The following is a 22,603-nucleotide window of genomic DNA, read 5'->3' on the forward strand; positions in this document are numbered from 1 at the left end:
AAAAGAATATTGTAAAAATCAGTGAGATGTTTGTTCATAAGATCATATGACTAAAATTATGTTATTATTTAGAAGAAAGGCTAGGATCATTAGGCTTACTTGTTCCAAATACGTGGGAAAATAATATTATTTGATGTTTGAGTCTGTCAAGAATGACGATTTTTAGTCTATAATTCTATACAAAACAAAATGATTGTAACTTTTAACCTTTGCAGTCGAGTTCTAATTTGATTGATATGAGTCTTTAATTTGTCAATTTATAATATATACATCACTACGTATGCAAATTTCAACATGAATACGACTATACAGAGCATCTAGATCTTTAATGATATTAATGGTTTCATACATAGATCTACACAAGTCTGTAATACAGAAACTATCTCCCATTCACCGGAAGTAGGAAGCGCGCGTTATTTGGTTTCATGTCACTGGCGGTGTTGGTAGTCTCTTCCAGTGTCACTACACGGAGCTAGAGTCGTAGTACAGTCCATCGTTGCATGCAGTTGACTCACCAAGACATCGTTGAAAATGGGGGATTTGGAGTGTGAAAGGTAACCCTTTTTGTATTGCATTGTTGTGTATGTGTTTGTTTATTTTTGATTGAGCTGTCTTGAGCAATGAAACAACAGATGACTCTAGACAAGAACAAATACAACCCCGACGGGATATTTTTTTTTGTCCATGTTATACTGCACAGCGCCTAACTAAAAGTTATTAATGTCATGTAATGACGACACCGAGGGGCAAATAAGTTAAGTATAACTTTACGCCCACATCCAAGGTATGTTATCCAAGGTATGTTATGAATAATATTTATTGTGGCATCATTGATCATGATAATCCACACTTCCAACTAGCTAGACTCTAGCTAGACCTAGGAAGAGAGACCCTACTTTAATAGCTATTTCTAGTGTCTTTTTTAGTATAAAAAGTAGGCCTACACTGAAAATACAGTAACGTTAGAGGTGGAGAGCTAACACTCACAGTTAGCATGGTTAACTTTTAATACTTAATTTTATATGGTTACTGGTTAGTCGTAGAGTGTTAAATGTGCATTAGCCATTACATTGTAATGAGATGCATATTTGGAAGGGAGTAGTTTTAGGCCTGCCGATGCCCTACCATGAAAAAAAAAAAAATGTCTGGACTCATCCGTGTTAATAGAATAGAGTTATGAAAAAAAACAAACACACACCTTGGCAATAATACGTTAATGACAGGTTTAAATTTACATCTTCCTGCTCATCTCATTGCAATCAGGCGCAGGCGCAGGCTTTGTTACGGAACGTGTCAATAATGATGAATCATGATACTTTCCTGTGGATTGATATTAATACTCGTGATTAAAATCATATACCTTGTAAGTTGTATGTACAGTTGTATGTATGCCAAATATTTTTCAGCTCAAATAATTTTTCAGTTGTCATGCAGTTTGAGGTGGAAAATGCTTGAAGAATGGCAAAGCACTTATTTGGTTGTTTTCTTTTGGCTTTGCATCCATATGGTAATCAACTTGTTGATTGTTGGCACTATAGATAACAGAATGATAATGCAAGACAATTGTCAAAGGACACCTAACCGCACCAGCAACCCTAGCACGTACATTACAGTGCCCATGGTTAGGACACCAAGAAAATATACATAGACGTTCTATCCATTTATATTACATATGTTATCATTTGGAATTGTGAGAGAAAATTTTTGCTTCTTATTATTCAGTCATAAACTATCTGCCTTCAGATTCAAGGATACTGGGTTCAATTTCGAGCCTCACTGAGCAATGTTTTATGTAATCATTCCTACCATTCCCTCATGTATTAAGAGGCATAAACACTCTGTCCCTTGGATGGGACATAAAATGGAGGTCCCGTGTGTGAGTTACCATGGGTGTATGCAAGGGGGGGTCGGGAGGGTCGTACGACCCCCCCCCCCCCCCCAAATTTTCAAAAGGTCCACTTTTTGTAAAAGACATTTTTGTTTTTCGAGGGCTTTTTACCCATTATACAACAGGAAAAAAAAGTGACCAGGTGGTGTTCCAGCAAATTGGCAAAAACCTCGTAGATTTCATAACTTAGTTTTAATATGCCATACCTTATTTCTAAGCCGCACTGCCATGCCAAAAAAGTCACTTTTGTATGCACCAAATGGCCCCATTTTAAGATATAAATTCAAAAACTCCCTACCGTGGGAGGGGGGGACACCCCCCTCCCACACCCTCCCCCCGCTCGGTCGCTTCGCTCCCTCGCAAAGGTAAAGGTCCAAAAAATTGGATTACGACCCCCCCAGAAAAAATCCTGGATACACCCCTGGTTACACAGTGCCCATGACTCACTCAGCTCATGTTAAAGATCCCACTTCATTCATTCATCGCAAAGAGCAAAGTGCTAACCCGGTGAAGTGGTCCCCTTACTCACCCACACAAGAAAATGGGCAAATTTGATATGCTGACCCCTTGTGGTTCACCCCAGGGAACTAGCCATTGTAGTCAGCAATTGGTATCAAGCAGGCACATTGTGCCATACGGGTAAGCTAAAAGAAAATATCATGAACTTCAGCCACTTATAATTAACTATCATATAATAATCATACACTTTTTATTTACTACCGGGTACCAGTTGTAATACCCTTTCCCAGTAGCATTATTAAACAATACCAAGTACTCTTTGTTAGTACTATGCCACGTACAACAAATCATCTAACTAGGCCTGTACCAGTAGATTAATTGACTTGACCTATTGTTTTACCTGTAATGTGTTACCACTCACAACTACATTTTTGTGTACCTTTGACAGCACTAGAACTCTCGAGGAAGTCCATAAAATTGCAGAAAATGCCAAACTGAACCTCACTGACCTGGCAGGGCAGCCCCAGTGCCTCTACTTTGGCCATGAATTGAACCCAGCGTCGATGAGGTTACTTGAGGTTGATGACACAATATTAAATTGTGTGGAAGAAGGTCAAAGGTGAGTAGTAGTATATGCTATAGTATTACATGCAGGCCCTACTGGTATTCAGTGGTATCATTTGTGACCCTGCACCTCAAAACAAACAAAAAGTTGCCAGACATGAATTTTTAGCTAAGACCATATGGGCAATTCCGCAGTTAGAGGGACATGACCATAAAATTTCAATTTGGTTTTTTCCTTGATTTTTGTGTTTGACTTCAGAAAGAACACATTGATAAGTGAGGAAAAACTATTTTTCAGGGTATCTTGATAGTTTTAGGTATTGAATTCACCAATTTTGAACAAGTAATCTTTCAGATTGAATTTCATCAGCAACATCTCCATAATGGCAAAGAAGATAGCTAGTCAAGTTAAATGCTATTTTCTAGCCACAAATGTTGAATTCATAGAGGCAATGCTGTGCTTTCATGGATAGATTAAGTAAAATCAACTTACATGTCTTCGAAATGCAAACATGTGTGCATTTCCCCAACCATCGGACAGTCATGTAACGTTACTAACCAAAAAGTGAAATTATTTACCTCCAGAGAGTATAAAGTGTCTATGAATGATAATATTTCAATTTTTCCTGCTGTGTCCAATGACTAACTGAAATATGAAAATAAGTATTACTAATCATTATAGAAGTTAGAAATAACAGCAGTCAAAATGTGTAACGTTACTAACCGCGTAACGTTACTAACCACAGCCTGTGTGTATTGTAACGTTAGTAACCGTGAAATAAGAGAATAAGACTCCAATGGACAGGTCCTGGTCTGGCAAAATTTTGCCTGATGATAGAGCCAGATGTCAACTACAAGATTACGTGGTCATACAGTAAAAAGATATTGGCTTTTTTTTTTTAGTAAACTAATTATGCAAATTTACGCATGAAATCATATTTTCACCTATAACGCCATAAAAAAGACTGAAGGATTGCTAAATCTTTGTGTAAGAGTTCCTCAAGACACATCAAACAATTTTCTTGCAAAAAAATAGCAAAATCAAAATCAGTTTCTTTTGTTTTTTATTGTTTTGTTAATTTCTTATGTTGTATTTTAATGTTTTTTAACCTTTTGTTTTCTATTGGGTTTTTTTTGCCAAAATTTGTTTGCAGGCACTTTTTCAAGCTTATCTACATTGCAATTGATTAATTTCACTGGTCAAAGCTTGAAACAATCTAATTAATATCAAATTAATGAAAAAACATAATTTGCATTGGATTTGCACACGATATCATGAATTTGAGCTGTTTTCAGGTTGACATGCATTTATGCAAAACATTACATAACTGCAGAACGGTACCCGGACGTCGCAAATTTGGTCTCAAAATATGCGGGAGACTTCAATGAAAAAAGTCATGAGACGATGTGGCAAAATCTGTGCGCGTTGCGGAATCGTGGCGGGAAATGTTGGGGGGGGGGGGTCTACAGCATTCGCATCACTACAGAAGGCTCACAAGGTGCACATTGAGCGATTTTTAAAAAATTTTTTTTACCACTTCCCATGTGAAGGGGCAATTGATGGAATCTGTGGGCCAGCAGAGCATTTTGTGTGGAAAGTAGTGTTAAAAACAATTGAGGCCATCACTTCAAATTTTCTGTCCCAATTTGAAATTATCATACAATGGTTTGTCACGGTTAATTACGCTTCAGGTACAGCGAACAGACTTTTGTTTTCAGAACAATGCAGAGATTAGACATTCAAACTGGTCTAAAAGAAAAAAAAATACATGTCCCTAGACTTGAATAAACATGAATTCAACTAATACACTGTATTATTTGAGTTAAATGTCATATGACTTAAACTACTTTCACAATAATATAAAACACTGCATTATGCTGGATTCCTATAGTGCAATGACTACGCACACCACAATTGGCCATACACTGTACACACTACATACCGGTACATTAGTTTTGCTCTTTGATTTCTTTCCCCTTTATTAAAGGTACTCTTGATAAGGAACACATTAACTGTTTTGCTCAATGAAACAGGCTGCTTTTGTGAATTACTGTGAGTCATGATGAACAGTGATTGGCAAAGTTATGAAACTGTGGATATCACTTGACCTAGTCTTTAAAAGTGGTACTTTTTTTTTAGTTTGTAATTTATGCAAACTTTTTTTCTAGTCTTTTTTAACATGTACAAGTACAATGGTACTATACTGCATGAGTTTGATGATTGAAATAAGAGTTTCATGTCTTATCTGATGTTTCTTAGCTTTAACTTTGCATTCTCATGGGGAAACATGTAATGATTTGAGTTAACACACAATTCTGTAATCACTGGACAAACCGTAACGTTACTAACCGTAACGTTACTAACCATGATTTTTGTACTTAATTTTCAAACAAAGTTATAATGAGAAAGGATATTTGGGGTAGATATTGCCCTTAAAGCTAGAAATGAAAAATAAGTGTTGATATATTTCAAGCTATACCAGTTTTAGCAAACTTTTTGTTCAAAGATGCTCATCAATTTTTTATGTCCTTTTTTTTTGTAACGTTACTAGCCGGCATTAAAAGCAGACCTTTCTTCTAAAATAATTCATGAAATGATTTCATTGTTTGCTCTGTTCTAGCGCTACACTAGAATGATCTCTGGTGACATTAATGAGACTTCACATCTACAGATAGAGAAATGAGTCTAATCTAAATCATGAGAATGTCCCTAAAATGTAACGTTACCGGTACTAACCGCGGAATTGCCCATATGCTGAAAGAGCAGACTTTAAGCTTTAAAATGATGTACATATGACTCAAATCAAATGGACTCTCCTAACCTATCTAAATACTGGAAAGAAAGCACAAACTCAGGAAAAGTGTGAACTGAGAAAAGAGGCTCTGAAGTACAGTGTCTATTCAAGCGCTTAATCTTTACCAAACCGTGTTGGCTGTGTGATGAATGGGACAAAAAACAGGAAGTAAACCACCAGAGTAACAACAATGAAGGGATTATCAGATTAAACTGAAATTAAGCAGGCCTCATTAACACATTCTGTCCATAATTAATGCCAACTTTCAAAGCAGTAGCACTATCCTTTCAAAAGTTATTAGAGTTGAAAGTGAAGAATGTGGACAAGGTTTTTCAGAAATGAAAAAGGGATTCTAAAGACACACCTAATCACACTATTCTACCAAAAATGTTTGAGATAAACTGCTAAAAAAACACACTTTCCTGCCCGTTTTATGATACCAAATGTTAGCATAATGTAAAAGAAGACCCGCTCTTTCAGAAAATATGAAAAAGTCAAGTTCAGCTAGGTTGACCCATTTCACTTATTTTTCAGTCCTCACACAAAATCAGTGTGTGCGACTTTATGTTCATTTTGAGGTGCACGGTCACATTTAGTGGGTTTAAAATCGGAAAATGTTGCATTCATAAAGAGAGAGATTTGTGGATGTATGGAGGGCAAATTTTCACATGTCTCATGAAATATGGCTATCCAATGCCCTGGATAAAATACATTGTTGATGAAATGAAATTCTTCACCATTCACTGATGTAAGTCAATTTAAAGTTTCTGCATGTAATTAAAGTAAAGAAACTGCTATCCTATGTAGCCATTGGCCAGCATCTCTCGATTCATGCAGTTCATCTGCTTAGTTTACACATAATTCTATGGGGTATCTACACATATTTGCAGTGCATCATTACCTCCTCTTTTTAACATGGATAATTGCTGCAATAGAATTATTTATTGAGAAATTTTGTGAAACTTTAAGATTCCCTAACTTTCTTAATTTTTTGTTCAATGTTGATCCCTTCTGCCATTCTTTTTTGTTTTATTTTATACCATTAAAATAAGCTTTATTGAATTATGGTCAGTAATCACACTGTTAGAGAATTTTAAAGCAACACTGCCTCAATGAATACTTTCTTTTCCCCATGCTGCAGATTGGTGATCAGAGGAAACAAGACTGACCATGCCGTCCTGTGCACAGATGGCAAGACCTATGATCTCAAGGTTGCAGAGACTTCCAACACTCTCCTCCTCTTGGAGGATTGTTTCACCAAAGATGGCCTCCCTGAAGGAGAGAACAGGATACATCAAAAGCTGGTATGCCCCCCAAAATTTATGGAAATTCTCTCCTTAACCCATCAAGGACGAGTCCAGAGTATACTCGGGCAGGGTTCTATGGGAAATGCGTGTTGTAGCAAAATTAGTCTGTCCTCAACGGGTTAAGAGAGATGGTTTTAGTCCGGTCTTAGAAATCAGGGACTGCTGAACATTTTTTTTTTTTTGGGGGGGGGGGGGGGGGGGGGGTGGGGGGGGGGAGGGCTATGGGACCAGGGGGTCAGGGTCAATGGTATCCCCTGCTTAGACAGAAAGAATGTAAGGACGGAAACTTTGGAAATTCATGCATGTTGCAAACTTTTTCCCCCATTTTTCCTCCCATGTTGTATTTGTGATGAGCCAAATATGTGAGGTGGCTGAAGCCCCCTGCCCTAGCTCCCCCCCCCCCATCCTGTTCCATGACTCCTGCAAATTTCTCTCACAATTCTGACAAATTGCATGCATCACTGTTGTGTCTTGTTGTGTGGTATGGCAGATTTTAGGGCAGCAAGGTGGCTCAGTTACGTATACCTACTTTACAGTCGAATGACTGGGTTGCGGTTATGGGTTCGAATCCAAGGAAATCTTACCGAGCAATGTTGTGTGTTATCATGCGGTCCCGTAGGTACCAACCCACGGTACTCACAAGTGGGCCCAATGGAAGACCAGATAGTGCAGCTGGCTACGGACTATTCAGTTATCGTGTCAGATAGAAAATGAGAACAAAACAAACATTGTAGATTTCTCCCTGCTCTCTGTTTCCTTTAAACCTGTGTCATTACGTTGGAAAATATGTCTGTAAATGCCATGTGGTTGTTAAATGAGGCATTGTTTATTTCGTTTCGTTTCCTTTCTTCAATTCCTTTTAACCCCTTGAAGACTAGTCCCGAGTATACTCTGGTAGGTGTCTATGGGAAATGCGTGTTATAGCAAAATCAGCCCGTACTCAACAGGTTCATTTCCAGAGATGTCACTGTGGAGAAGATTTTCATGTGAGTTTTGTTCTGTTCCTGTTTGTTTATCTGTTTATTTTGTCCTTGATTTTTGTTCCCTTGTCAGGTAACTGGTGTGATGCACTCCTATCTTGAAGTGCGCCCTCTGCGGCCCCGGCTGAAGAAATTACAAATGCTGCTGCAAGAGAATCCATTCGCCGGAAACCTGTACGAGGACACGCCCGAGCACTCGGGCCGAAGGTTTACCATGGCAATGCTCCTGGATATTGTGCAGGCTAGCAAGAAAGAAATACTTGAGGAACTGCAGGCCCTAAAAGCTTGTCTGATTAAAGGTAAGATGCACTCTGCATGATAGTAATGGCGTGTGGATATCAAGCAAATAACCGTGCAAGTAACAAACAGCGTTGAAAAAAATAAACACAGTGATACTGTCACAGTCTTTCAAATTCCTGATTGAATGCTCTCAACCCTTATTTTTCGATCTAACATTATTTAACCCATTGAGGACGAGTTCCTTATATACTCGGGCAAGTGTCTATGGGAAATGCTTGTTAAGCGGGTTAAGATTCCTTTGTGTGTGTTTTGTTTTGTTTTGTTTTTTTTGCTTAACAATGGACAAGAAGGATAGAGGCAATGTAATGTCAGTTTAGATGTTGAGTTGATACTGGTGCAGCATTCATGTGCAATTTAGGTTTGTTTATTTTTTATGGGGGGGGAGGGGCTGTGGGGGCCATGGTGGTGCTAGTTTAATGGGTTTGAAACATGCTTGGAGTGGCAAATAAATCTTTCTTTCCTACCACCCAGTTTTGTACTTTAAGTCACCTTGAATTTTAAAATCTTGTATTTTAAGCATCTTGTGAGTGGAGGAGATATTGTTCAATTATATTTGTAAATCTGAGTGTAAATTCATCGTCTCTATTATAAAGAAAAAAAGAAAAAGCATCTGAGGAGTCAAAGTGTTTGAGAGAATTGTGAATAAAATCATGTTTTGTCTGTCACTATTTATAGACTGCTGGAGAGTCCTGGACTTTGACTACGAGTCCCAGGCAATGACCCACATCCTGTCACTGGTCCAGGAGAATTCCTGGTCCTATGATGAGGTACCCGTGGAGGAGACCCTGGCTACCCTTGAGAGCCTGGAACCAAGGTGTGGATCAATGTCCTGATAGATACTGTCACACTGATAACAGATTGCGAAGTTTACGATTGTGATCTGTAAGATTTTACCAGTTTTACCAGTGTGACCGCAAACTTGTGAAAGTTCTCACAAAACTTCCCACTAAACTTCCTGGAAAACTAGGGATATTTCCCTGACCCAGCCCTCACCAATCTTCTTGATCTCTGGGCAGTGTTAATGCCAGCGGCTGAAACTTTTTGTCGAGTTTGTAAAGTTTGTGTCAAGTTTGTAAAGTCCACCATCTGTTTGCAGGCGGTGCCTCCAAAGCATACAGTCATTGTGATGTATGTGTGAGCATTGTTACGTCACAATCACTACTTGTTAGATAGCCCACACTTTCTTTTTTCTTGTGCAGGCATACCTGTGACTTAGACTTAAAGCTTTAAGGTTGAGAAGTTTGGCTGCGAGCAAACTTTGCAGAGATTCCTTGATCTTAAACTTCACAGTCTTCTGCTAGTGTGACTGTAGCTATAGTTTCCCTCCAATGCCTTAACCGTTTGTAGTCCACTGTCCGAAAATGCTTTACGCAGCACACACAACATTGATGCTGTTGGTCATATTCAGATTTTAAAAGAAATCCCTGGTGGTGCTCTGGTTGCTTGTAATAAATGGGAGTACAATTTAACAAACTTTGCATCAGACACAGAATAAGAAAATATTATATGTAAAGAATAAGAACAAAATGGAAGTTGAAAAAATATAATAATTTCCTGAAACAGGGACATTTGTCACAAATTCAGGACTTCCAATTTTTATAGCATTTGAGTTTTTTTTCTCCAGTATAAAAATAAGAAAATATGTTTTAACCTTTAAAAAAAGTTATTTTTCTTTCTAAAACATGACCTGTGGTCTTGATCACCAATTTTTGCCATCCAGGAAATTAGATATGCCAAATATATTATTTATAAAGGATGATATTGTTGCTTTCAAATCTTTTGTAGGCTTGTTCAAAAAGTTTTCATAAAAGTCGGTTTTCTCTTTTTTGTTTCAAATGGATTTTAATATGAAATACTCTTTACATAAAATTATTTCAGTAAGACTATTTTTATTTTTCTTCCACCTAGCATGTTACCAAGCTTGTAATAAATCTTGGTATATGGCAAAAACACAAAGAGTAGAATTGAAATTTCTGGCCCCAAAGTTACATTATGCACTGACTTTTTGTGTGTCTGTTCATATTCTTTTTTTTCTTTTCTAGGGTTTGAACAGTTTAGTAATTTTATCTTATGAGTGGTATCTGACAAATGAAAACCTGAAAATCTTTATTTCCTTGATTTCTATTTGTCAGATGTATCATTTCCCACTGCTTGAAGTGTTATGGAGAGGAAAAACAAGGTAAGAAGTGTATAAAACTGCAATATTTTCATGGCCATGTTTCATTCATTTGTTCATCGTTTTCGGAATATCTGTGTATTTTTGTGTGTGTGTGCATGTAAAAAAAGAATGTACAATCTTCGAACTTGTAAACTACGTTCTGTTCATTTGTTTATTTTTTTTTTTCACTTTGTGCGTATTATTCACCTTTGTATTATGAATCGTGAGTGTCAATCGACAGTATTATGTACCAGGCCATTATTGGTCTCTTTTTATTACTTATATGCAATTTCTGACTGCCAATTTAGAGCCATAACAATAAGCAAGTGATGGTAGTGGGATTATTATGGATATAATTAATTTCCTCCTTATACTGTATAAAATGCCATAAAGGGCGTTACACGTGAAGTCATATACTGTCCTTTGTGTTGTCAAAGGCACCCTATTACCCACACATTTATACATATACAATACACGTGCAGACAAATTTAATGTCACCCGAATAATCGAGTGCGTGCATCTCTATTATCAACCATTGTAGGTAGGACACTTTCTGCGGATTTGCTTTTGTTTTTGATTTTTCAATGTAATCACTTTGAATTGTGCTCTGTAATCAAGAAGATGCGGCTACAGTGTCAATTTAGTTTCTATGATCAATTATAGTTCCAAATTACCATTATGTAAAGTCACATGCCTGTTTTTGAAACAGGGATCGGCTTTGATTGACCATTTAAGCTCCCCAGCATTTCGCATCACTTTAATAAAATTCACTTTTGAAAGTGTGTAGTATCATGGCAAGCTGTACAGAGCCAGAAGGTAGATGACAGAAGTTTGCCTAAAATTTTCAAGCTTTTCCTATGCTACGTATGCCAACTGATGGGGGAAATAGATTGTTTGGGCCGGACCACTTGAGGAGATAGAAAGTCACCCTGATTTTACTGGAGTCTTCCTGAAAGCTTTAATACCTCTTCACGTTCTTGATAATAATGTAAATATGTTAAAATATATGAATATAATCTCCCCAATTTGGGACTTTATTACTTTTGTAATACCTATTGAGATGCATGAAACATGCAAGTATTTCCCTGATTGTACCTCTTTATCTCCCTGATATGTGTGAGTGAATGTTGTCAGCCCTGTAATTTTTAACCTGAAACTCTCCTTTACAAATTGTCAAGATTATCAAGAAACTACATTTAATGTGTATTCACAGTTCAATACATATTCATTATGCTCTCACCATTCATAGTTGTGTTTCTTTTCTGGCAAAATGCCCATTACAGGTACTGGTATGTTTAATAATTCATGAGTCATGCATCAATCAGTTTTTAATGTAGGTAACTGACAAATTGCCCATATCGATGAAAATGAGCTCCAATTTCTTAACGTCTTTAGAGTATTAGCCATGGTAATTGATTTGAATATTTTGCAGCACCTGAGCCATCACTGGCTCTCGGGGTGATGTAACACCTGATTTGATAGCAATTAGGAGGTCCTGGGTTTGAATCACTGATCTCTATGATAGCTAGGAGATATCTGGATGTCTCGTGGGGCAATCACTTTGAAGCCACTGCACTGCCATCTTTACCATGCACATTATCACCCATACATTTAATGTGTACAAAACTCACAACATCACATGACCTTAATGACAGCCTGTGTTGGAAAATGATGTGCACAAATCCTCACAGAGTATGCCTGGTAAGATGGTGGCATGACGGCGTCACTTGTATGTACAGCGTGAATGGGGCCAATGAGATATCCAGATATTACCTCCTATAGAGATCAGTGGTTCGAATCCTATCTGAGTGTGTATGTCCATCATTTTCATCATGCTCTACTCTAAACACGTTGATGAAAGGTAATTTATCAATCAGTTGCCATATCATGTTGTTTGGCAGGTCCCAAGGGAGCCCTCTGTAGCTTGGATACAGACAAGATATGTCAGCTTTTTGCAGAAATGCTCTTGAGACCTGCAGATAAGGTAACCATGGTCCCTCAGTTGTACAACTTGTTGCCAGGTCTGTCCCTAGCTTTCAAGAGAATGTGATATAAATTGTATCAATTTCATACCAAGATTTGCTATAAAGTTCAGTTTAATCACAGTAGTCCTTAGTAAGTGCATTGTGAATCATCAAAAAGGGCTGTGACCTTCACAAAAAGCTTTTTCTGAAATTATGAAAATGTATGAATTTATGAATGAATGAATGAGTGAATGAATGAATGCGAATGAATATATGAATGAATGAATGAATGAATGAATGAATGAATGAATGAATGAATGAATGAATGAATGAATGAATGAATGAATGAAAGGAAGGAAGTATGCATTATTACATCAGTGAGTGTGCAGTTACTTGTGCGGTATTACCTTGTATGTGTCATAGGACAACACACCATACTGTTATGCTTTTTTGTTGTACAATTTTTGCAAGGGTGTGCATGTACAGTAAGAAAATAAAGAGTGCACACTTACACTGTAACTTCGGTTCAGTGCGTATGGCTACGTTCTTGAACCCATTTTAAAATGGAACCTTTACATTTGAATGATTACCAGAAATTAAAGAGGGAGAAGAAAAATGGATGCTGTTCTCCAAAGACTGTCCAAAAACTGTTAATTAACAATACAATGCACATATGGAAAAATCATTGCACATGTATATGCTTTCCTTTGCTTTTCTTCCAAAATAGTTCAACTTGTCAGAATTCTTGGAAGTGTGGCAGCAAAGTGTGCCAGAGGGCATGGTTACCACAGAACAGCAGTTGAAGGTGAGCTACTCTAGCTTGACATAGTTTTACACTTCTTCTTGGAGTGACCAGCCATTCCCAGCAAAATAAATAAGGTGTGGGACTACAAAGAAAGCTCTCTTCCCCTCCCCCGCCCTTTCTCCCATCACACCCTATACACATGATTCCTTTTAGGACTTTTACGATAAAAAAGTGCGAATAATGTAAATAAGAAAACAAGACATGTCCAGCAAAAGATAGCAGCAGAAAAAAAAAAGAAGTGAATGCCTACCTGTATCGTATTTTTTACTGTATTGAAATAAGTTGTTTGAAGGTAGGCCTCGGGACGTGTTAATGTGGCAAGATATTATTAGGTGATCCGAGTATCCTTCGGATCACCTTCTGTATCTGTACGGATTCTTTCTTCTTCTTTGTTTCTTTATTTCTCCGCAAAAGTTGTGCAGAGGTTAGCTCAGAAAGTCCGCTGCCTATCAATTTCAAAATTATACCATGTATGCATCATGTCCCAAAGACGAAAAATCTAATGTATCATTGTGATCAGTCGACCGTGACGTCACTATGACGTCATTATATGAAAACACATTCTCAATCATATCTCATTAATGGAATGAAATTTTTCAATGAAATTTACGTCACATATATTTCAAATTATGCGCATTCTACTCATGTTCTCAAAATTCATATTTTCTCTTAAAACGTGCGCGTACGCGCGCGTTGAAATATTTGTATGCTCCAATCGAGCTCAAAAATTTTTTGCACACGTTTCAGACCATTTAGAGCATTTTTTGAAAAATTGAAAAAATCGGACGGACGCGTACGCGCGCGCGCATATACGCACGCACAGCTCATGTGCAATTGAAATTTCCAGTTTTTTCACTTTGATCGGATGTCTGAAATGTTAAGGAATATTTATACCAAGTTTCAAATCAATGCGACCCAATATGACGTCATACGGGCCCGTCAAAGTTGAAATTCTGCGCGCGCGTCAATGGCGATATACAGTGCAACTATGCCAAAAAACTGCTAATTTTAAATTCGATTTTACTCGTCAGGATGGACGGTGACCCCCCATTTTCTTTACATATTTTAAAACCTGATGAGTTGTACATGTCATTTCATGGGGTGGCAATGCTGACAAAATGATTAAAAGATAGCAAATTTCTTAATAAAGTAAAAAAAGTAAATTTTCAAAATGACGTCATCAAATTTCAAGTTTATTTGAGCGTATCTCACTAGTCCTTTGTCAATTTTCACCCAGATTTCAGTATGTTGTAGCTTATTTAATGTTCTTTCAAACATAAAATTACAACATTTTGATTGAATAACGGTATCACCTCGTAAAAATGGATTGAAAGTAACCTTGTTAAATTTGACCAGTTTACGTGTTATCTCTATGGGAGTGCAGTTTTTCTGGAAATGAAAATTGACATGACTATCTTTATCGAGCACTAGCTCACTTACCCTTCGGTAAATTTCTCCCAGATTTCGATATGTTGTAGCTGAGACTTTACGCTACCGTAAGTGTGCCCTTCGTTTTTTCATACGATGTCGGGATCACGTCAAAAATTTTGGTTGAAATTCAGGCTTATCTTCGATGTATTGAGATATTTCTTTCTTTCTGCAACTTTCTTTGCAATAACTCAAGAAAAACACGCCCTATCACTTCTATATTTTGCACATGTTTAGTTCATGTCACGTACATTATTTCATAAAATAACAACTACTTGATCGGACACCATCTTGGGTATGTAAATTAGGGTCAAAGGTCATAAGTGTTTCATCCTATATCTTAGTGAATACATGTCTTATCTTTCCCATATTTTGCAAACGCAAAGACCATGTTACAAGGATCATTTCACAAAATAACCACTTTTTACTCAGATGCCATCTTGTCTGTGCAAATTGAGGTCAAAGGTCATATGTACTTCTTTTTGTTTCTTCGTTATGACGTGTTATCTCTATGGGAGGGAATTTTTTTAAATGTGAAAATTGACATGATTGTCTTTATCGAGCACTAGCTCACATACCCTTCGGTAAATTTCTCCCAGATTTTAATATGTTGTAGCTGAGACTTTGCGCTATTTCATTTTGTTATTTCATAGGATGTCGGGATCACGATAAAAAACTTGGTTGAAATTAAAGCTTATCTTCTATGTATTGAGATATTTCTTTCTTTCTGCAACTTTCTTTGCAATAACTCAAGAAAAACACGCCCTATCACCCCCATATTCTGCACATGTTTAGTTCATGTCACGTACATTATTTCATAAAATAACAACTACTTGATCGGACAACATCTTGGGTATGTAAATTAGGGTCAAAGGTCATAAATGTTTCATCTTGTATCTTGGCGAATACCTGTCCTATCTTTCCCATATTTTGCACACGTATAGACGATGTCGCAAGAATCATTTCACAAAATAACCACTTTTTCCTCAGATGCCATCTTGGGAGTGTAAAGGTGGGTCAAAGGTCGTATGTATTTGTTGTTGTATCTTCGTTATCTAGTGTATACGGAATTTGGTACCAAAGATGGCAGATATGACTCCCTTTTCTAAACGAGAATTCAAACATCACACGGCCAACGTTTTTAACAACAGACGAAACCTGTATGGTCATGCCTATTGCGATCAGGTCTCGAATCATTGATGAAAAAAAAATCGGATCACCTTAATTTGTCAGTAATGACAAATTACAATCTCTAGTTCTTCTTTCTTTATTAGGTGATCCGAGTATCCTCTCGGATCACCTTCTGTATCTGTACTGATTCTTTGTTCTTCTTTTTCTTCTTCTTTATTTCTCCTCAAAAGTTGTGCAGAGGTTAGCTCAGAAAGTGCATTGCCTCTCAATGTCAGACTTATACCATATATGTATCATGTCGCAAAGACGACAGCGCAAGTAAAATCATAGTGATCAGTCGACCGTGACGTCACTATGACGTCATTATATGAAAACACATTTTCATGCATATCTCATTAATGGAATGGAATATTTCAATGAAATTTACGTCACATATATTTCAAGTCAAGCGCATTCTACTCATATTCTCAAAATTCATTTTTATCTCAAAACGCGCGCGTACGCGCGCGTTGAAATATTTGTATGCTCAAATCCAGCTCAAATTTTTTTTGCACACGTTTCAGACCATTTGGAGCATTTTTTGAAAAATTGAAAAAATTGGACGGACGCGTACGCGCGCGCACATATACGCACGCACAGCTAATATGAAATAGAAATTTTCAATTTTTTCACACGGATCGGATGTCCGAAATTTCAAGGAATATTTCTACCAAGTTTCAAGTCGATCCGATTCAATATGACGTCATACGGGCCCGTCAAATTCAAAATTCCGCGCGTGCGTCAATGGGGATACACAGTGCAACTATGCCAAAAAACCGCCAATTTTAAATCGGATTTTACTCGTCAGGATGGACGGTGACCCCCCATTTTCTTTACATATTCTGAAAGGTGATGAGTTGTACATGTCATTTCATGGGCTGGCTATGCTGATAAAATGATTAAAAGATATCAAATTTCTTAATAAAGTAAAAAAAGTAGATTTTCAAAATGACGTCATCAAATTTCAAGTTTACTCGAGCGTATCTCACTAATCCTTTGCCAATTTTCACCCAAATTTCAATATGTTGTAGCTTATGAAATGTTCTTTCATAAATGTAATTAAACAATTTTGATTTGATGACGATATCACCTCGAAAAAATGGATTGAAGGTAACCTTGTCAAATTTGACCAGTTTACGTGTAATCTCTATGGGAGTGCAATTTTTATGGAAATGAAAATTGACATGACTATCTTTATCGAGCACTAGCTCACTTATGCTTCGGTGAATTTCTCTAAGATTTTAATATGTTGTAGCTGAGATGTAGGGCTATCGTAAGTGTGCCCTTCGTTTTTTCATACGTTGTCGAGATCACGTGAAAAAACTTGGTTGAAATTAAAATTTATCTTCGATGTATTGAAATATTTCTTTCTTTTTGCAACTTTCTTTGCAATAACTCAAGAAAAACAGCCCCTATCACCTTCATATTTTGCACATGTTTAGTTCATGTCACGAAAATTATTTCATAAAATTACAACTACTTGATCAGACGCCATCTTGGGTATGTAAATTAGGGTCAAAGGTCATAGATGTTTCATCCTGTATCTTGGTGAATACATGTCCTATCTTTCCCATATTTTGCACACGTAAAGACCATGTTACAGGGATCATTTCATAAAATAACCACTTTTTGCTCAGATGCCATCTTGTCTGTGCAAAGTGGGGTCAAAGGTCATATGTACTTCTTTTTCTATCTTTGCTATGACGTGTTATCTCTATGGGAGGGAATTTTTTAGATGTGAAAATTGACATGACTCTCTTTATCGAGCACTATCTTACTTATGCTTCGGTGAATTTCTCTCAGATTTTAATATGTTGTAGCTGAGACTTTGCAGTATCAGGACTCGAATCATTGATTAAAAAAAAGATCGGATCACCTTAATTTGTCAGTGATGACAAATTACAATCTCTAGTTTATCGTTATTATTATTATTATTATTTTATTTGGCTTTCAATCACAAATACATTTTTCGAAATCAGAAAATTGTACATTGGAGTGGTAAGGGGGCACCAGGTTGGGTAGCCCGGGTCTGGAAAGAGCCAACTAAATGACTTAGGCCCTCAGGCCATCCTCCCCAACCCACCTGGTGCACTCAAAACAGTCAGTTTACAATATAAAAAATACAAATTTCATTAACAGGCATACATAAAAAACAAAAACAAAACAACTGTTTCTTTGTAAGTGTCAATTTGAGATATGTGAACCTACCAATCTTTCTTATTCCATTCAGATATCAGAGGTCATTTTCTAAATAAAATACTACTAAGAAAAAAAATTATACATTGCATATATGTATGTCAGCTCTTAAATGACTACCGACATCAAAACCTATACTGCGTGTGAAAATGCATACAGTTAATGAACAATGTATGAATTTGAAATTTCCATGTAAACTATATTCCCTTACAACATTTCATTTTAACTTCATTATATTTGGACAGATATCAAAACAGAACTGCGAGAGAGAGAGAGAGAGAGAGAGAGAGAAAGAGCGAAAGATAGAGAGAAAAATAATAAATTCATAGATAACTAAAACTATCTCTCAACGTGAGTAACACCCCTACCCAACACCCATGGAGACAGCTCAACCAGTAATGATCATCTGCATGTTTTCTATTGGAGAAAAAAAAGAATACCATGGCAATGTATCGCTCAACATTGAACAAAATGTACACTCTGCTCACTAATAAAGCATGTAGTCACGTGTGCCATGTATTATCTCAATTCAAGTGCTCATAACCCGAGTAAGGTATTGAAATAAACAATGATTTTCATTAAGGAATGTTGTTACCATGGCAACACAATGTTTGATATGAAGATAAAAGATATGGGGGAAAATGAAATTTGCACAACTACACAATATATTTCATAGCTGTCACATGTGCCAAAATTTAAATGAAATTGCTCAAATGCTGAGGGAGTTAAATAAATTCACAATAACATTATGATTTTCATTCAAAATATGCTGTTAACATGGCTACACATTTTGTAACAATGACGAAAGATCAATTTTGTACAGGCAAATAGTATAGTCACGATGTGGTAACATGAGCCATATTTGATACCTTACAAACAAACAAAAAATACATACTTTAGATATACAAATATTACAGTCTAATCAAAGGAAGAGACATGTGATTTCAGTCTTTGTTGCCAGTTTGTAAAGTTCACAAGCACAAAATCTGTGCGCAAGTCCGTGGGCAGCTGATCCCATAAAATGGGAAAAAGGTGCATGGCTGTCTTTGAAAGTCTTTGTGTGCGAGCTTTCAGATGCTGGAAACGTACATCATATGGGCGTCGAGTAACAACTTTAATGGTAGACACGATGTCGTCACACAATATGAAACGATACAAGGCTTTGGCGATGTAACAAACTACACACCAAACACACTCTCATCATACAGCCATATTCCAACGTCTTGAGTTATGACTCCACTCGACTTACTAATTGTAATAACGGGCGTTGACAACAGAATATTTAAGTTTCAATAGTATATACACGCTTTATTGTCGTGTACATCATTATATCACACGCAGGTGATAATTATAGGGTATTTCCCCCAGAATATGAATTAATCAGTGTATTGGTTATATACGACTCTCCATGAGCAATTACACCAAATTATAAAAGGAGGTCTTAAAATTGAGGGGACATACATGTGGTTATAATTATCAGGAGCAGTAATACAAATAAAAGGGTGCATAAGGTACGAACCACCGCGACAGTCCGAACAGAGTCCCTAGTCGCTTCCAGGGTGAAATAGTGGCCACGTCACTCTCAAAGGGGACCTCGATCGCGATCGCGAACTGCAGTGCACTGCCACGATGAGCTCCGGGTCGAGATGCTGACGTGTACACGCACTGTCTGGAACGGGACCGGTGTTCGCCGCCTTGTCGTCGCCCGGCACTCACATCAATAGCGTTGACATCGATTGTTAAGGATGCGATCCCAACTTGGAGATTCACAATAAATTTACGCTAATTCGTCGTGAGCTGGAAATGGATGAAGTTCATCCTCAGTCATTGACGACGGGGTTGACGATGAGAGGAGATGCGAGATGATGAGCTCTGATGCAAGCCTTATGCAGCGTCCGCAAATATGACAGGAAGGCAACTCCTCTTCCGTAATAATTGTTCCACAACTATTTAGAATTAATGTTGCTGGAAACATGCACCTCACCGATGTGGTGTAAAATAGACATGTATGAACTCCAAGAATTATAGTACAATGTAAAACTGACTCAATAAGGAATGGACTTGACTCTGGAAAGTATAATATTACATCTCCCTTTTGTATCGGACGCAGGAGAGCGATGGTCTATGTCCATCTCCTTTGGAGGTTGAGGAGCCAGAGTGAGAGCAAAAGCTATGTCCACGGTTAATGTTAGGGAAAGGGGGCTACGTGGCAAGTATTATGGGATAAGCCTACGTGTACCTTTTTACATAACCTCGGTCAAAGGACTGGTCAGCAAAAATTAGTTCTTTTGTTTCTTTTGCCATCGGGGAGCGTCCGGAGAGAGTAGCTTGATTATACCGATTAAAATAGCTCCCTCTCTCGGCCGGTGACTTATTGTCAAACTAACGGGGTACGTGCTGCTACAAAGTGTTCATTTCAAATTCATGAAATTCTTTCATCGAGATGTTTTTCATTTCAACTGATTGACAAATTGCCCTACATTGACGTAAATAAGCACTGAATTGATCAGTGTTTTAGTAGTAGCCATGATAAAATATGATTTTTACAAAAACACTGATCAATTTAGTGCGTATGCATTATATTTACGTCGATGTAGGGCAATTTGTCAATCAGTTGCAATGAATGTTCATTTCGTTGTCATGTTGGGGTTTTTTTGATACAGGGATTGGCTCTGATTGACCGGTCAAGCTCCCCAGCAGTGACGTGGTACTATCCAGTGTCTGCTCTCCCCGAGGATGAGAAGGAGAGGTCAGTGCTTGACCCTTTGAATTCCACTGTACTGGCTTGACAGGTGGTGATTTAAAGGGGAATTCTAGACCAGTTATAGAATAGTCATTCTGGAGGAACGAGTAAAATCTTACAAATATAATTATTATACAACACTGAAAATTTGATAAATTGGATAGAAATTAGGGAAGTTATGAAATTGTGAAGTTGAGCTAATTTCTGCAGAACAGTTCTTGCTCAGTTGATATGAATATGCAAAAGAGTGAGCTGATGATGTCATCATCTAATAAATTTCCATTGACTGTGTACAATAACAACAACAAAAAAATGCTGAAAATTCAATTTTCTATCATTCATGTGTGAAAATGTTATCGTGGTTGAATAACTTCAAAATAATGATCAGTCAGATGTGGGGCCTATCAGGATTTGAGACAAGGGTATACATTTTGTGTATGAATGAAAAACTGGAAATTTTGAATTTTATGTACAATCTATATGGCACATTGTGATTGGATAATATCAACACTTCACCATTTGCATATTCGTATCAACTCTAGGTTACCGTTTATCAGTTGACACAACAGGAACCTGGTATAACGGGAACGTAAGGAATGGATTAATAGAGACTTTATGCTTCTTGTACTATACTGCTCCTCGTACTGTAAATAAAAAGTACCTTGGTAGATTTCCTGAAATTAAGGAATTTGTCTAGTCTTCACTCTGTTTTGCTGGTCATACAAATATTGTAGATTCAACATGCTGTTCAAGATGAAGGAGAAATGGACTCTGGATGAGATTACTCCATACATTGAGTGAGTCTTTCTCATTTCATTCCATATTTTTGTTTATAATGCTTTGTTTGGTTGTTTTGTTTTGTTTTGTTTTGTTTTGTTTTGTTTTGGATGTTCTGTCTTGTTTGATATTAAAATCACAGTGTAAGTGCTAAACGATGGAGAGAATGTGATAATGTATGATGAGGTTGTTTGTATCATCATTGTCTTTCTGTACTGTTTTCTTTTCAAATTCCGGTACAGTAATAGGTAAAAGAAAACCAATGATGATATGTGTCCAGTTATGTGGTTGTGTCTGAAATGTTTCCTTTGACAAGTACTTCTTCAGGTAAAACAATGTACATTGTAGATGTGAGTGTAGTGCATGTAGTTACCAGTATTTATAATTGAATACTGTTTTGAGCAACTATACTGTACAAACATTTCAAAATCAAATATATGAATGAATATAATCGATATGTGATATAATATGTGATAATGCCATGGAAACATCACACATTTCAAGCCTGTTATGTTTGCCGTATCACATCCTATGCCTGGGCAAACAGCATACAATGCTAGAGACCATACAGCACATTGTAGATTGTTTTACTTCGCTAGGTCATATTTGACCTTTGATATTTGCTCTCATTTTGATTTTCTGGGGTTACTGTGTGTGTGTGTGTAATATTTACCACAACTTACAGGGGCCTGGCTACGGAGAAACTATCCGTGGGGGTTCTTCTGCAAAGAAACTGTCGGACATCGCTCAACGCAGGTGGTGTGAGGATGTACAACTCAAAGAGGCCTGTCAAATGATTATGAGAGCCTCATGCTTTGGAATCTTGGATGGTTTCTTCTTCTTCTTTTATTGTGAATACATTTCTCAAAGCTAGTAGCCATAAAGAGTGGCTGATTATTAAAGACTCCAAAGCTTTCACCATATGTGACCGTGCACCTCAAAAGGAACATAAAGTCGCACACACTGATTTTGCGTGAGGACTGAAAATAAGTGAAATGGGTCAACCTAGCCGAACTTGACTTTTTCATATGTTCTGAAAGAGCGGGTCTTCTTTTACATTATGCTAAAA

The 22,603-nt window shown here is 37.2% G+C and overlaps 1 protein-coding gene across 1 annotated transcript; it reads left to right on the forward strand.

Annotated features, from left to right (window-relative positions):
• Positions 1 to 450: 450 nt before the first annotated feature.
• On the forward strand, positions 451 to 22,331 carry LOC139713825 (sister chromatid cohesion protein DCC1-like). Its single transcript, XM_071625531.1, has 11 exons — positions 451 to 554; positions 2,796 to 2,966; positions 6,848 to 7,010; positions 8,067 to 8,292; positions 8,969 to 9,107; positions 10,426 to 10,472; positions 12,353 to 12,435; positions 13,143 to 13,220; positions 20,678 to 20,763; positions 21,492 to 21,554; positions 22,220 to 22,331. The coding sequence occupies exons 1-11, from the start codon at positions 532 to 534 to the stop codon at positions 22,329 to 22,331; spliced, it is 1,191 nt and encodes a 396-aa protein (XP_071481632.1). The 5' UTR covers positions 451 to 531.
• The last annotated feature ends 272 nt before the right edge of the window (positions 22,332 to 22,603 follow it).

Source organism: Diadema antillarum, unplaced genomic scaffold (genome assembly GCF_040938485.1).
Source record: "Diadema antillarum isolate AM-2024a unplaced genomic scaffold, OU_Dant_1.0 seq00002072_RagTag, whole genome shotgun sequence".
Lineage (NCBI taxonomy): Eukaryota > Metazoa > Echinodermata > Echinoidea > Diadematoida > Diadematidae > Diadema > Diadema antillarum.